Source organism: Oncorhynchus mykiss, chromosome 9, assembly GCF_013265735.2.
Source record: "Oncorhynchus mykiss isolate Arlee chromosome 9, USDA_OmykA_1.1, whole genome shotgun sequence".
In the NCBI taxonomy this organism is placed as follows: domain Eukaryota; kingdom Metazoa; phylum Chordata; class Actinopteri; order Salmoniformes; family Salmonidae; genus Oncorhynchus; species Oncorhynchus mykiss.
In genome coordinates, this window is record NC_048573.1 from 28,272,794 (window position 1) to 28,290,360 (window position 17,567).

The following is a 17,567-nucleotide window of genomic DNA, read 5'->3' on the forward strand; positions in this document are numbered from 1 at the left end:
CACTGTATCACAATTCCAGTGGGTCAGAAGTTAACATACACTAAGCTGACTGTGCCTTTAAACCTGCTTGGAAAATTCCAGAAAATTATGTCATGACTTTAGAAGCTTCTGATAGGCTAATTGACATAATTTGAGTCAATTGGAGGTGTACCTGTGGATGTATTTCAAGGCCTACCTTTAAACTCAGTGCCTCTTTGCTTGACATCATGGGAAAAATCAAAAGAAATCAGCCAAGACCTCATTAAAAAAAAGGTATACCTCCACAAGTCTGGTTCATCCTTGGGAGAAATGTCCAAACGCCTGAAGGTACCACGTTCATCTGTATAAACAATAGTACGCAAGTATAAACACCATGGGACCACGTAGTCGTCATAAAGCTCAGGAAGGAGACGTGTTCAGTCTCCTCGAGATGAACGTACTTTGGTGCAAAAAGTGCAAATCAATCCCAGAACAACAGTAAAGGACCTTGAAGATGCTCAAGGAAACAGGTACAAAAGTATCTATATCAACAGTAAAACGAGTCCTATATCGACATAACCTGAAAGGCCTCTCAGCAAGGAAGAAGCCACTACTCCAAAACTGCCATAAAAAAAGCCAGACTATGGTTTGCAACTGCACATGGGGACAAAGATCGTCCTTTTTGGAGAAATGTCCTCTGGTCTGATGAAACAAAAATAAAACTGTTTGGCCATAATGACCATCGTTATGTTTGGAGGAAAAAGGGGGAGGCTTGCAAGCCGAAGAACACCATCCCAACTGTGAAGCACAGGGTGGCAGCAACATGTTGTGGGGGTGCTTTGCTGCAGGAGGGACTGGTGCACTTCACAAAATAGATGGCATCATGAAGAATGAAAATTATGTGGATATATTGAAGCAACATCTCAAGACATCAGTCAGGAAGTTAAAGCTTGGTCGCAAATGGGTCTTCCAAATGGACAATGACCCCAAGCATACTTCCAAAGTTGTGGCAAAATGGCTTAAGGACAACAAAGTCAAGGTATTGGAGTGACCATCAAAGATCTGACCTAAATCCCATAGAAATGTGTGGGCAGAACTGAAAAAGCGTGTGCGAGCAAGGAGGCCTACAAACCTGACTCAGTTACACCAGCTCTGTCAGAAGGAATGGGCCAAAATTCACCCAACTTATTGTGGGAAGCTTGTGGAAGGCTACCCAAAACGTTTGACCCAAGTTAAACAATTTAAAGGCAATGCTACCAAATACTAATTGAGTGTATGTAAACGTCCTACCACTGGGAATGTGATGAAAGAAATAAAAGCTGAAAGAAATAATTCTCTCTACTATTTTTCTGACATTTCACATTCTTAAAATAAAGTGGTGATCCTAACTGACCTAAGACAGGGAATGTTTACAAGGATTAAATGTTTAAATGCATTTGGCTAAGGTGTATGTAAACTTCCGACTTCAATTGTATTTTGTTTCTGTAGGTAAAGTTAACTAGCGCTAGTCAGATGGGATGTATTGTAGTATTTTCCATCCTATAGTTTGCTCTCAATCTTTTTAAATAGTGAGAGATGTTGTCATCACCATTTCTCTGACTGATCAAAACTGGTTCTCATGCGCTCTAGTCTCTCTGCAGCAAACATATACTGATTGTACAAAACCCCTCCTGCCCTCAGAATAGCTTTAATTCGCCAGGGCATGAACTCTACAAGGTGTTGAAAGCATTCCACAGGCCCAAGTTGACTCCAATGCTTCCCACAGTTGTGTCAAATCGTCTGGATGTCCGTTGAGTGGTGGACCCTTCTTGATACATGCGGAAAACTATTGAGTGCGGAAAAACCCAGCAGCGTTGCAGTTCTTGACACAAACCGGTGCGCCTGGCATCTACTGCCATACCCCGTTCAAAGGCATCTTTTGTCTTGCTCTTTCACCCTTTGAATGGCACACACAAAATCCATGTCCCAATTATCGCAAGGCTTAAAAAATATATGTTCTTTAACCCGTCTCCTCCCTTTCATCTACAAAGATTGAAGTGGATTTAACAAGTGACATCAATACAGGATCATAGCTTCTACCTGGATTCAACTGGTTATGGAAAGAGCAGGTGTTATTCATGTTTTGTACACTCAGTGCATAGTGAGCAATATGTTTGGAACATCGAATTACAATACATATAGAATCGCGGGAATCACAATACATTTCGTATCGACACCTAAGCATTATGATAATCTCATATCGTCAGGTCCCTGGAACTTCCCAGCCCTACTCTACAGTACTGCCCATTATTAGTAGCCTACTCAATGCCATTAAGCAGGATAAGATTTCAAAATGCTGGTGCTAGATTTACAGCTTAGATACAGTGGCTTGTTTTATCACCACATAAACCTGTGAGGTATGATCCCCAGCCTGTTAAGTATGTTACTCCAGCCCTCCAGGTATCTGGTATAGACACAGAGCTGGGGTTTCCTTCTTCTAAGGTGGCCGTCAGTTCAGAAATGGGGAGACACGATCTCTCCTGCTCTCAGGTAAGGGCAGCCACATCTCAGTGGAGTCACTCAGTCAAGCCAATCCTAGCCTGGGATCAATCATGGGGGGGAAAAAAAACTCAATAAACTTCTCCTCAACCCTCCCTGGGCCTCCCTCTATTCATCACCTCAGCAATCTAATCGTCGCCTTACTCTATGTAGCTAGCACAGACAAAGGGGATTGTGTAAGAAAAAGGCTACTGTTTCCTCATTCCAGCTCTGTTATTTCCTTCCCTATTGTTCTCCCGCGCTCATTTAATTAAATGTTATGTTCTAGACATGTTGTCTAGCACTTGTCTGTGATAGAATTACATTCCTGTCTCTTAGTCCTATTCATCCCTCACTCCATCCCTTTCCTAGTCTCTAGCAGACTGTTCTAAAGTGTATGTGCAGCAAGGAAACCCCCGATTCCCCACGAGACATCGCGTGTGTGTCTTAGTGTGTCTGTCAGCAGCCCATTAAGGCTTGTGGAGGGAAATCAGACAAGCATAATGGCATACAGACAGCGGGGAGCCACGACCCACAAACTCCCTCAGAGAGAAGGATGGAGAGAATAAAAGAGAAAAAAAACAGGCCAGAGAGCTGCTTCCTAGACAGGCGGTCCAATGTACGGAGGAAAGACTTGCTATAGTAGCACCAGGAAATAGACACACAAAAGGTCATAAAGAATGCATGTCTATTTCTACCACGTGCAGTTTCGCTTCAAACACGGGTCCATTCCCATAGTGACTGGGGTTGTGACACAATAGGCTACACTGTGAATCGTGTACTGCTAATCAGAAATCAATGCAGGTTAACCGATGTTGTTATGACTTGCATAATCACAAGCTATGGTATTTATGCCTCGCCACAAGGAGTACGAAGGGTATGAAAGTGAAACAGGAACTGTAAAGATAGACGTTGATAAGCAGTCACAAAAGACGCCTGACCACATCCAACTACTGTCATGCTCATACAGTCATGTTCATACTGTTATGAATGTACACTGTACCCTCAAAAGATAAGGGAGAAAGAGCAAATTGGGGGACGTTGGTTTGCAGGTCAATTGGGTCTTGAAGAATTCTCCTGTCATTGACTGAGGTCAGAGGGGTTATTGTAATTCTCACAGGCTGACAGAGCTTTGAGACAAGTGACCAACAAACTAGAACCACATACCGCATTCTTCTGGGCATGGCTAGAAGGGATACAGCTCATGTCAAACTCCTGCGAGAGTTTGAAACTTTTTCTGCCGAAGTTGGGACTTTAGAGTGTGTTCAGAATCATTCAATTTTGTTACATTTTTTTCCCCACAAAAATGTAGACGTTAAATGCTGTAGTTGGGCTCCCGAGGGGCGCAGCGATCTAACAGGCTGACTACACCACTCGCGTCGCATGAGCGAGCGTGGCAAAATACATTTACAAATCTATGTTTTTCAATTATTGCGCGCGCCAACAAGCGTCTGCGTTGCCAAGGGCTAAAATAGAAGTCAGTTCTATTTCTGACACAGATCGCACTGCAAGTCCTGCATCTCCCATCTCCTCATTGGTTTCTAGAAGCAGGCACCCACGTGCCATCTCCTCATTGGCTATACCCACGTGGGTGAATGAAAGACGAACGAGGTCAGTGGCAGTAATGCACCTAATTTATGAAAAGTTGCCAATCGCAATATAAAGTTAAGAGGAGAAAAAGCCTGGAAGGAGGCGAGATGACTAGAAACGATTCAGTTGACCGTTTTATGTGTGGATTAATTGTCGGAAGTAGAGGATCTTGTTATTTTACCTTAAATGCACAACTCAATGTTTATATCCCATTACAAATTATCTAGCAACAGCAAGCTAGCTAAATAGGATAAATTAGCTTGCAAGTGCAAGCTAAATTGCCATAAATGTTTTATGCTTTTCAGAGTTTGTTTTGATATTTTAACCTGCGTGTTGTGATCGCGTTTGGTGTGGGGGGACAAAATAAATGTATGCACGATGGCGCACACGCGTAGCCGTTTTGGGTTCCGTGTAAGGCACTGCATCTCAGTGCTTGAGGCGTCACTACAGACACCCTGGTTAGAATCCAGGCTGTATCACAACTGGCCGTGATTGGGAGTTCCATAGGGCGGCGCACAATTGGCCCAGAGTCTTCCGGGTTTGGTTGGTGTAGGCAGTCATTGTAAAAAATCATTTGTTCTTAACTGACTTGCCTAGTTAAATAAAGGTTCAATTAAAAAAAAACATTTGTGGTGGAAATACCTACAACAAATGTGCTTTAGCAGTCACCCTGATGGCTACACTATCGACTTCCCTCGCCGCACTGTGGGTAGGCAGTGCTGAGCAAGCGGGAGTACCAATAAGTAATTTCTCGTGTAAATTGCTATCGTCAGGGACAGCCCTCTCATTAGGCAAGATTAGGCCGCCACCTGTGGTGGCACTTGAATTTGGGGCGGCATTTTGACAATTGGCTGCCACACTCCGGCGCACCTGATTGGCTACTACACCACCAGCTCATAGCGTTGCTGCAGTTCCCGCCTCCACCCCACCCCAAAGCTATGGTGATGTGTGTTTATATGGGATTATCCAATTGTGAAACATTAATAAATATGTATCTGCCAAATAAATTGTATTTTTTTTGTGATATAGACAATTACTGATTAAGGCAGTAGCCTAACTTAGCCTGTTAACATTAGCTAGTTACTACTAGTCGATATAATGTTTGCTAAAAGTAATCTATAGAGATTTAAAACAATTTGCTACCATGTCTAAGAGACAAAAACTATCAGGAAGCAAATATTTTTTTAAACAATGAAAAAAGAGGCACAATCTCTAAACCAAAGAAATTCACTGGTGAAATGTATCAGCGTGCAGCAAGCAAATGACAAGCCTACGAGGACAAGCAATTATTTTCCCGAGAACAACAATCCCCCGTTCGTTGATTCTAGCAGCTAAGAGGGCAAACCGGGTGAGTCCGAACCATGCACTTCCAACGATGATGACAGCTCTCTGGCTGGACAAGAACAGGTGTTCGCACCAGGCCTCGCCACACCTCCAAACAATGCCGGGGAAGACCCTACTATCTTGGCCCCAGACTCGTTGCTCCCCATCCCCGACGACAGTGGTGCTGCTGCTGCTAAATCCGACTCCCAGACAAAACAAAAAAAAGATCCCTGTGAGTGGCCAAAATATATGAATGGATCTTTACGGGATATGTTAGTGCAGGCTGGGCCACATCAGGATAAGGAGGGGAATTGGCCTAAACACAGAATTACATAGATAATTTGAGTTTATTTCTTCATCTTCCAAAGAATAAGTGGTAAACCTACCTGTTTGACAGACAATTATAATATCCATAGATGTCAGTAAAGCCAAATACTCCAATATTGTCGCATGCACTGATTAAATATCTTGGTGTCTGGGAAGGGCTTGACCTGTGTTCGACTTAAACCAGGGATCGAATTGAGTGAGGGTATCACATATCCCTGTTGCCCTTTTCTTTAACAAAGGATATATATTGTTTGCTTTATATTTTGAAATAAATACATAAAACATATCCAGATTATATCAAGCGTCCTATAACAATGCTTAACTCGGTGATGCCTTATGGTAGAAACAAGCTCTAAAATGGCCACGAAAGACGTGACTCCGATGCATATGGGGATATCGATTTCGCTAAACTGCAGCCTATAATATTCGAGGAGATAAAAAATAAAAAAATTGCTATTCTGTCCCTGATAATTGATCTCATCTCTTTCTGAAAAGAATATATGTTTGTTTAAACCCAGGCAGCTTTTAGGGAAGCACTTCTGTTGTTGGGTTATACAACGGACGAGTAGCCAGCAGTTGAAGCTTACAGTTTTCTGCATCAGTAGAGCCTCTGTCTAGGTGGAAAGGTAACATTTGAAAGTGCCAAGCTTAGATTCATAAGAATGTCTAAGATGTAGTTATTTTTGTCTTGCCTAGGGCGGCAGAACGTCCAGGGCCGGCCCTGGCTATCGTACTCCAGATAAATACGTTTTGGGATGGAAAAAAGTGGACTATGTTAGCTACCGCCTGAGACCTAATGATACAGCTGCCCAGAATGAAGCAACTCGCGTTGGCAAGTACCTGAATACAACACCGGTGCACTTGCCATTCACACCGGCTTGTTGTCATGCATGATGCATCCCGAGGGCAGTAATAGCTAGGCATGTCACTGTGACATATAGATGGTGACCAACATTACAAGTTATATTTCCTCTCGTCCATTAAAATAATTTATTACAAAAATGTAAAACATTGAATTAGTGTCAGATAGCCAGCATTACTAGCTGTTCAAAGTCAGAGTTCATAGCGAGTGTGATGTCTCTGACAAACTGTATCCCTTCTAGCCAAGACACATTCTTCTTGGTGACATTAGCTCAGCTGGTATTTACCAGAGTTGTGGACTTGAGTCACATGACTTTGACTCAAGTCTGACTTGAGTCACAAGTTTTATGACTTGAAGCTGACGACTTGAAATTATTCGGCCAGGTTTTGTAACATTTTGTCACAAATTGTGTGGCACAGTCTCCATGCATGACTCTCCACGCAGCCAGAGACAGTAGTCACAGCGTCGCCCTAGCAAAACAAACGTGCAACAGATTGGCTAGTGAAATGCACACTAGGCCCTCTGATTGGACAAGCAAAGTCAGTCACAGGTCAGGTGAGCTAGGGAACAGATTGCTGTGCAGCTATAAGATCAGAGGTCAGTGCAAACATCTAATTGTAGGGAGAGAAAATTGCCTGCTACAAAATGCTTTGGTGATCAAGAATATTAACCACAGATAGAACAATGAGCCACATATTTCACCGGACATATAAACGTGAAGCATCTGGTTGGCGTTTCCACTCTGTATCAAATATGGTGATGAGAGGAAGCCCAGGGTGCCAGTAGTGGGGGAAGACGGAGCGATATGGATTTTGGCCTACATTCAGATAATTTTCTCATCGATGAAACATTTGATTGGCCTACAGTTTTCGGTTTCCAAAACAAGAATCTGTAACAAGAGTAGACTTTTTTTTTTTTCTTCTTTACACTATGCCAAAGTTTCTAAAACTTCAGTTGTTTAGAAGAAGTGCAAGGACGAATTGAGTTATTGGACATGGGCACTTCATACCGTAGGCGCTCTCTAATGGAAATATGCAAATAAATGCTAGAATGTGCCAATTGTATCTTACTAGCTCGCGCTTGGCTCTGCCCACCTCCTTTGCTTGTTCTGCCCACTAATGATTAATTGGAAACAACAGGCTCTGATCTATCTTGGGTTAGTTATAAAGATCTTTGCATTACTTGCAAGCTCACCAGCAATGGGGCATCAAGCAACAATTACTACAATAGGCCTACTGGTCTTTTGGTATGTCAAAATTGCTTGAAATTTATGATTTACTTATGAAGCTAACATTTGGAATTTGTTGTTCAAATTCAATTATTACTGTGGCGAAGACGCACCACAGGCACGTCGTCTCCACTTGCGCTCTCCAAACTCTATTGTTGAAATGTTTGCTCTTGCTTTCACACGTTTAAAATGCATATTTGGTCAATCTATATCCCATCTAATCCTACAATAGTTGCTAGCGTTTCACCATTCCATTGTTCTGTTTCATGTTTGATACCTTTAAAATGGACCATATCTTACCCTCTGGGCCCAGTGAACGTTCGGAACACTTAAGTTCTGTTCATTTAACCCAACGTGTGTTTCCTTTGTTCACATTTCCCGGGTTATGTCAGAGTTCCATGTGTCCTGTGTTTCTCATTCTGGTGGTGCGTAATAGGAGGGCGGGCCACGCTTTGGGGTCAGAACGTTGAATAAGAGAAAATGATTGTTCCATGTATGAATGGTGATGAATGGTGATGAAATACCATTAATAATCATTACGTCTGATTAAGATGAATGTACCAATGTAACAATGGCTGTGGAAATTGCCTTTAAAAAAAAAAAACATTGTCGAACCAGTTTAGTGGTTGTATTTGCCAACTGGTTACTTGTATGGTCCTGCGAGTGGCCAATTGCTTATATGTACCCGTTTGTAATCCTGTTAGAAAGGTCTGATTTGGTTTCTCAAGGGGAGGCTGTGCAGTCTTGCTCTCTACCTGTGTGTTTTGATAGGACAGGTTACGACTTGCTTTTATAATGTACGACTTGGACTTGACTCGAGACTTGACCCGTTCTACTTGGGACTTGACTTGAGACTCCGACCTTGTGACTCAAATGAGTGCGACTTGGTTCCAGCTCTGGTATTTACTGAGCAATATGTGGCAACAATGGATCCTTCTCTGGAACTGCATACCACAAGGGCTTCCTAAACTCGGTCCTCGGGACCCCAAGGGGTGCACGTTTTGGTTTTCGCCCTAGCACTACATAATTGATTAAAATAATAAACTAATCATCAAGCTTTGATCATTTGAATCAGTGTAAAAAATTTAATAAAAAGTGCATCCCTTGGTGTCCCAAGGACAACGTTTTTGGGAAACGCTTGCATACCACTTGTGTACCATGTTCCCGTGTCATTTGAAGATAAATACCAGGCAAAAGCCACCACCTGTGCATCTCACTGAAAACTTTTGACATAACAGGGAGTTGTTGGGATATTCAGTTGTTGTCAACAGAAACTGCAAAGACATGGTAGAGGATCCTACCCCGAGCAGATAGCTTCTTTGTGTTGATGATTTTGGCAGCATACTCCTGTCCGCTGGAGATCCTCATGCATCTTTTCACTATGGAGAAAGCTCCCCTTTAGGAAAACATAAAAACAGATGAGTACTCAAACAATGGAGCTGATTGACTTGACTTTAAAATGGTCATTTATTGAGACATAAAAAGGCAGTGGTGACAAATCAAAACATTTGTTTCTATCGTTTTAAACAGGTGAGACAAAAAAAAAGGTGCCCCGTGGATCCCTGGGTAACTAGTCAAATTTGAGAGGTTTGCATATAGTCCAGCACATGTAATGCCAAAGAAAGAGAAATAGACTACAAGCACTGGAGCCTCGCACCACTTCTTGACACGTCGCTGAAAATAGCACTGAAGACAGAGAAAGTGCGAGTGACATAATTATTGTCCCCACCCCCGCAAAGGCGCCCTGTGCTGGTACAGTAGGGCAGTCTACAGTCAGTAATGCCAAGGGCATCTTCTCAGTCACACAGAGATAGAGGGCTGTTACCAATTTAAAACGGTGACCCTTGGACCTACAATACACCATCATTAATATCAATGTGTTGCCAATAACTGCAAGAACAAGCATAATGACACGTGGGCATTGGGCAATAATAATAAAGAGCGGATCAATAGGTCACATTTACATGGGCACTTTCATTTAGCTGAGAGCTGAGGATGACATTGCTTCTGAAGAAAGGTTTTTCGATAAACTTGGAGGCGCTACCCTTTATAAACGAAAACGCACCACTTGGGAATTTCAACGCCCTTACTACAATGGTTACTCCACTAAAAGGGCGGGGACTTGCCAAGACCTATTGAAATACTACGTAAACATTAAACCGAATTAAAAATATATTTTAAAAAAAAAACGCTTTTAAAGAGGACAGGTTTAGGATAATTATTTAAAGACAACATGTAAATACAGTAAGCGCCGTTTCTGTGCACCACGCAGGTAACAGGTAATCTTATTAAGAACCAATCGTTTAGAGCGTCAGTACTTAAACATAACGCAATCAAGATGGCTTAAAAAATGTTTTAAAAAACATTGTAATACTTACTTTCCCAGCTCTTCGTAGAGATTATACTCGTCGGTAAATCTGGTACAGGTTGTCGAAGCCATGGCAAAGGATAGGGAAGACTGTCTCTAGTAGGTTGGGACTGTAAACCTCAAAAGCCACTCGAGTTTCTCTGCTGTTTCAAATTGACAATATTCTAGCTCAAACGATAAACCAAATTCACAAAATAAGCTTTAAAATTCAAATACATTTACTCTTCCCGCTCCGTTTCCGAATCCAATAATAGTTATTGGCACGAGTTTAGGGGTTGTCAGGGACGTCGAGACCTGCTGTTCTCTGTGCCTGGCTACTGACACTTCACTTAGGCTGCGAGACTTTTTCTATCAAGCTCTTCCTGGTTGTGTGACCACTGTACAACGCCTCCCCCTAGCTGTAACCACGGACCCCCACGGAGGGTACAGAGGCCTATAGACACTACATGACCAAAGGTATGTGGACACCTGTCCATCGAACATCTCATTCCAAAACTCATTCTCATTCCAAAACCATGGGAACTGATATGGTCCCCCTCTGCTGCTTTCCACTAGATGTTGGAACATTGCTGTGTGGACTTGCTTCCATTCAGCCACAAGAGCATTAGTGAGGTCGGGCACTGATGTTGGGTGATTAGTCCTTGCTCGTAGTCTGCATTCCAATTAATCCCAAAAGGTGTTTGAGGTCAGAACTCTGTGCAGGCCAGTCAAGTTCTTCCACACCGATCTTGACAAACCATTTCTGTATGAACCTCGCTTTGAGCACGGGGACATTGTCATGCTGACGGGGACATTGTCATGCTGAAACAGGAAAAAGCCTTTCCCCTATATATAATTTTTATTTATTTATTTATACCCCTTTTTCTCCCCAATTTCATGGTATCCAACTGGAAGTTAGTCTTGTCTCATCACTGCAACTCCCTTACGGACTCGGGAGAAGAGAAGGTCGAGAGCCATGTGTCCTCTGAAACAAACACGACCCAACCAAGCCACCTTGCTTCTTGACACAACGCCCGCTTAACCCAGAAGCCAGCCACACCAATGTGTCAGAGGAAACATTGTACACCTGGCGACCGTGTCATTGTGCATGCAACCGGTCCGCCACAGGAGTCGCTAGAGCGCAATGGGACAAGGACATCCCTGCCGGCCAAACCCTCCCCTAACCCGGACGATGCTGGGCCAATTGTGTGCCGCCTCATGGGTCTCTCGGTCACAGCTGGCTGCGACAGAGCCTGGACTCGAACCAGGATCTCTATTGGCACAGCTAGTGCCTTAGACCACTGTGCTAAATCGGGAGGCTTCCCCAAACGGTTGCCACAAAATTGGAAGCACAGAATCATCAAAAAATGAATTGTATGCTGTCGTGTTAAGATTTCCCTTCACTATAACGAAGGGGCTTAGCCCGATCCATGAAAAACAGCCCCAGACCATTATTCCTCCTCCACCAAAATTTACAGTTGGCAATATGCACTTGAGCAGGTAGAGTTCTCCTGGCATCCGCCAAACCCAGATTTGTCCGTCGGACTGCCAGATGGTGAAGCGTGATTAATCATTCCTGAGAATGCGTTTCCACTGCTCCAGAGTCCATTGGCGGCGAGCTTGATACCACTTCAGCCTACGCTTGGCTGAAGGACAAACCAAAACCTGCAGACACTAGACCCTCCGTGGAATGAGTTTGACACCCCTACCTTATATAGCCCCACAGTGAAGGTGTCATAATACCCATAAAACCTAGTAGTCAAACAGGGAAATGGTTCCAATCGTTTTTTCCCCCCAACATAAATTTTCCCATAGGAGATTGTTTCGTGTAGGTTTACCCTTGGTGTGACATTTTGATAACCATGTAAATCTTTCTCAGACAAGGTGACTTATCAATACATTCAGCTCTATTTACTCTCAGATTCAAAAATGCTAATTAGCATCAAAATAGACATCATGAGGCCTTCTGAGTGGTGCAGCGGTCTAAGGCACTGCATATGGCAGTGCTTGAGGCGTCACTATAGACCCGGGTTCGATCCCAGGCTGTGTCACAACCGGTCGTGACTGGGAGTCCCATAATTGGCCCAGCGTCGTCCGGGTTAGCGGAGGATTTGGCCGGGGGGGCTTTACTTGGCTCATCGTGCTCTAGTGACTCCTTGTCGCACGCCGGGCGCCTGCAGGCTGACTTTGGTCGTCAGTTGAACAGTGTTTCCTCCGACACATTGGTGCAGCTGGCTTCCAGGTTAAGTGGGCAGGTGTTAAGAAGCGCGGTTTGGCAGGTCATGTTTCTGAGGATGCAAGACTCAACTTTAGCCTCTCCCGAGCCCGTTGAGGAGTTGCAGCGAAAAGAAAAGATCGGAATTGGATATCCTGAAAAATGGGGTAAAAAAATGAAACAAAGTAGACATCCTGCAAGACTACAAATCCCTGCAAGCTCCTGAACGTCATCTCTCTGAAGCCTTTTGGACAAATTAAACCAGGAGAGCGTGGTTGAGCATGATGAGGTTTACTTTGCACCTGCTGTTAATTGGGTGTATATCACATGAACCGCTTTTAGCCAATAATCTAGTCTAGGCTACTCTAATCCAGGAACCAATAGGGTGTCGGAACATTTTTTATCACTGAAGTTGTTTTTAGCTCTTGTGAATGAATGAATTAATGAATGAATTAACGTTTTTAGATACAAAATCCTGTTAATACGAGAATTGAAACACATGTTGATTGTGCAAGATGTTGTATCAGCGTGCATCACGCACAAAGGTTCCATTGGGTACAAGCACCTCCAACAGAGGCGTCATGCCCTTAGGGGGCACAGGGGCACGTACCCCCCACAGATGTCCTGAAATTGTTTTGTTTTTATTTAAGCCAGTTTACTACAGCAGGAAAATAATTTTTTGTAAGGGAAATTTTTTGTAAGGGAAAGTCAAGTCTGTAATTTCAAAGTGGAAATTAAAAAAAATGTCAGAAACCTTTTTAAAACACAAATACACTACAAGTTAACTTGCAACAGGGTGATCAAATTAAGATCCTACATCTGTAGCAAATTTATGAAGTTGGCTAGCTAACCCAGATAGGTTCCCAACCTCATAACTAGCTGCCAAGAAGATATGTCAGGCGATCAATCAAGTTAGAGTAGCTAGCTTGTCTAATGATCTTAGCTGGCATACCTGCTGGCATACCTGCTGGCATACCTGCTTGCAAGGTTGGTAGACTTTAGAACAGCAAGAAATGACGAAATGTACTGAATAAGACTCACATTCTTTTCAATCATTTACCCAGATGTTAGCAAAGAGAAGCATATTTATTAATACAAAAAATACCAACAAATCAGGAGGATACCGACAGATCAAAAGGTATGCTTAGATATGCAGAACTTTTTCTTTTTAAATATAGAATTAAGCATAATGATTATGACTCTAGGAAAAAGATGTTTCAGATGTTTGAAAAATACATGCAAAATTCTCAAGATTCCAGACCAGCCCCCCTCCGGCCCACCCCCCAGCCATCCTCACATACTTTGTGCCTCCTCAGATTTTCAGTGTGCATGACACCCCTGACCTTCATGAAATTCATTGGCATTCATTACTTATGCATACGGTTGAACAGTCATCTAACAACCTTAACAATATTTGGCTGCATTTAGACAGGCAGCCCAATTCTAATCTTTTTCCACTAATTAGACTTTTGACCAATCACATCAAATATTTTTCAGGGGGCTGATCTAATTGGTCAAAATACAAATGAGTGAAACAAATATCAGAATTGGGCTGCCTGTCTAAATGCAGCCTAAAAGTTATTTGTGTGTATTTAAATGAGTATTTATTGTGGTTTTATTGACTTTCTAGGATGAGAAAAACGGAAAAGTGGGAGGAGTGCAAGTCAGGGTTTAATATGCAGACCTACGCTTGTCGCCTGCCTTCCTTCCTTTGGGACAACGACTCCCATTGTTAGGCCGGAGATATGAACATCTCGTCATTATATACAAATCTCTGCCATGGTCAGTGGCACTAAACACTAGAACGGGGATGGGCAAAAAACGGAACTCGTCATGAGAGGCCGCAGTGGCTCGTGGGTCTGCGTACCCACAGCCATACATGTGACGAATCACTGAGGTGTCTGTACTGGCCTAAAGATTTTTGGACTCATACCGCCCTCTTGTGGATCTGTAAGGAATATGCATGCACTTTGCCCTGCCCCATGTCTCACTGCTCAGTCTAGACTTCACTGCTCGATTGCCTGATTATGGTTGTGTCCTGTGTGATCAAAACTGACCACATTACATTTCATGCCCAGTAAACTGACACACACACACACACACACACACACAGAGAGAGAGAGAGAGAGAGAGATGAAACTGACTGTCAGGCACTGACCATATGAGGAAGGGATGTGAATAATTTGTTAAAGAATGATTTGGGCAAGAGAGTGACATGTGTTGACAGAGATAAGAGGTAACTGAGTTTTGATTATGATTGACAGTTTGCCATTTAAAAAACAAACCCTCTATTCTCCAAGGTGGTCTCACACAGTATGATCCTATCTTAATATGCATTATCTAAAATTACATTTCAATTGACATTACATTTAATAACAGCACATTTCTTCTCCACACATGGACTTCACAAAGAATCGTAGCTCTTCTTATCTTTCCATCTGTTTTAGTGTGAAGGTCAACAAAAGACCACTAGAGCCCAGAAGGGATTGAACCCAGGTCTCCTCGCTGCAAAAAAAAAACCTTATTTGGAGTGGAAAGAATAGAGAAGAGAGATCACGAGAGGCATTTCAGCCCACTAGTGCGGTATACTAGCATTCCAATATTTTCCTTTATCTCATGCCGTTGGATCAGATTCCAAGTGCTCGTTTAAAGGGGAAACTCAACCTCATTCACCTAATACCATGAGAAGAGCCCTGGGAAAACCAAAAGCCTTATAATTTGTAGCCTACAACTACAGTTGTAGCCTATAACCAGGGTTCAGAGTTTTTCCTGGTCAGGGTACCTGGTCAGAAAAAAACTCATGGCTCTAATCATGATCACTGATCTGTAAAGGCTCATGGATACATTAAATCATTATGGTGGAAACCTATCCAGTCCATTCACCCATCAGTGTTTCTGAAAGAGAGGAGAGGAAAGGAGAGAGAGGGGAGAGGAAAGGAAACCGCTGGGACACAGCCAGGGATGTGAACAGCTGAGTGGTGTAATGTGGGAGGAACGATGAGGAAGCGATTGTTCCCTCCATCCTGCCACCCATACTTCTAATATCTTTGGAGGGCTGCCACTCCACTTTTCCCTTTACCTCCCTTCTCTTTCTCTCTCCCGCTTTCTTTCCCCTCTCTCTTTCTCTCCTACCCCATCTCTCCCTCTATCCCCCTCCATCTCTTTCTCTCTCCCGCTTTCTTTCCCCTCTCTCTTTCTCTCCTACCCCATCTCTCCCTCTATCCCCCTCCATCTCTTTCTCTCCCGCTTTCTTTCCCCTCTCCCTTTCTCTCCTACCCCATCTCTCCCTCTATCCCCCTCCATCTCTTCCCCCTCTCTCGGTCTCCCCCAAGTTAGGACCTTCATCTGTAGGAAACCTCGGCTGCCAAATAAACAGTGGTCGGAGCCCTCGGGGGGCAACGAGACTCCCGAGTGGTTTTCGTCTGAACGGTGAAGGGTGGACACTTGGTAGGAATGGCCTGCGATGTCGATTCTGGCTGGGGCTGACACACCACAGCTGTGCCCTCGCCTCCAGAACGACCTAGAGAGCTGTGGGGTGCATCGCACTCCCTGGTGGACCAGGCTCTTTATAGGCACCCTCCACATGCAGTACAGTGCACATGCCCTCTATACCACACACTCTCTTAATGCATTTATTTGTTAAACGTTGTCTCATCCTCCCGTGGATTATCAGTGAATAGGGTGTGTGTGTGCTCAAAAAGGATGATTAAAACGACTGCTTTCTCTGAGAACCATTAAAGCCTAGTTGAGTGAGAGAGAGAGTACTCCTCTTTTCAGAGTCATATAGACAACGGTGTGAAAACCTCCCTGCCGGCGCTCAGCCTGCTTTCCTGTTTGATACAGACAGAGAAACAAAATGGTAGAGAGTGATCTCATACACGTCATTTGGATGGGGAGATTAATTCAAAAACAAATTTGCTTGCAATGTGAATGACTTTGTGTGTCTCTGACTTGGATAACTTCTCTATGGACATGTAGTACTGTCAGTGTTTGATTTATAAACTGCATGTGATTGATGAAAGAAGGATGAACCGGTGAATCATCAACCATCCCAGGTTACAGCATTGGTCATTTGGCAAGAGAAATAATGTTTTCCATTCTGCCCTTCAACCTGAGAAACATGCCTGTTCCACCCTTGGACTTGCCTCTCATTGTCGGCTATGGGTAGTGGCCACAGTCAAGGGACGGCTAGGGTTAAAAAGGGGTCACTCATGACATCAACGGAGAGAGAGGTTGGGTTAAAGCTGACAGCACAGCTAGAGGGCTAACACCACCACAGGCCTGGACCTGTGTTAGAACGGGAGAAAAGGGAGAAAGGGAGTGAGGGAAGACTATGGAAAGACAGAAGAGTTGACAAGGAAGAGAGAAAGAGAGGGAGCAGGGGACAGACACTGACACGTGAGGTGAGAAGGAAAGACAAAACTAGGTTGCAGGCAGGAGAAACTTAGGGAGAGAGGAAAGATGGGCAAAGAGCGAAAGAAAATGACGGGGAAAGTTGGCATGGGAGAGGATGGGGCACAGAGAGAAACAGGAGAGGGGCGGAGAATGAGAAGAATGAGAGCGCAGGCAGCTAATGGCTGCCAAGAACAGTTCCAGTTGTGCACGAGTGAAATTGCACATTACAGGAAATCCCCATGTCTACTTTCTGGGGCTGGAAAGGAACTCCCAGCCAACAGAATCTGTCCATCGCAACACAGTGAGAGAAGAGGGTTTTTCCCCACACACTCACACATAAGTCCATACACACAGAAACACGCAGACGCACGCACACACATTCTATAGAGACAGGAAAACACGTGAGCACACACTAACTCCCACATCTCTACAAAAAGGGATTTAACTCATAAGCTGTGTATGTTGCATTACTACCGTTTTACGAGCAGCAGGTATGACAAGCAGTGTGTGTGTGCGCGACTGCGTGTGTTCCTACATACACTTCCCATCATAACAAAGCACAGCTGCTTCTGTTCCCACAAGCAAAGGATGTAACATCCTGACACATCAATCACTGCCCTCAAGGTCAATTCCTGGCGCCACATTACACCATTGACAAATATGAGTGGGGGCGGTGGCCATGGGACTCCATGACTTCTCCTGATTGGAATGTGACCTTCCTGCCAAGAGATTTGGAAGTGCAAGACACGTGCAGTGTTTTCTGTGGGCGTGCATTTTGCAAGAGTGACAAACACGTTTGGCGTTT

At 43.7% G+C, this 17,567-nt stretch overlaps 1 protein-coding gene across 12 annotated transcripts in view; it reads right to left on the reverse strand.

The window, feature by feature from the left end:
* The window catches only part of camk2d1 (calcium/calmodulin-dependent protein kinase (CaM kinase) II delta 1), a 119,793-nt gene extending 109,126 nt beyond the window's left edge, over positions 1–10,667 (reverse strand). For all 12 annotated transcript variants that reach the window (XM_021615346.2, XM_021615342.2, XM_036987760.1 and 9 more), the window contains exons 1-2: positions 10,184–10,667; positions 9,107–9,201 (exon numbers count right to left, since the gene is read on the reverse strand). In XM_021615346.2, coding sequence (XP_021471021.1) covers positions 9,107–9,201; positions 10,184–10,245 — 157 coding nt within the window. In that variant the 5' untranslated portion in view covers positions 10,246–10,667. The remainder of the gene's footprint in view (positions 1–9,106; positions 9,202–10,183) is intronic.
* Positions 10,668–17,567: the final 6,900 nt, after the last annotated feature.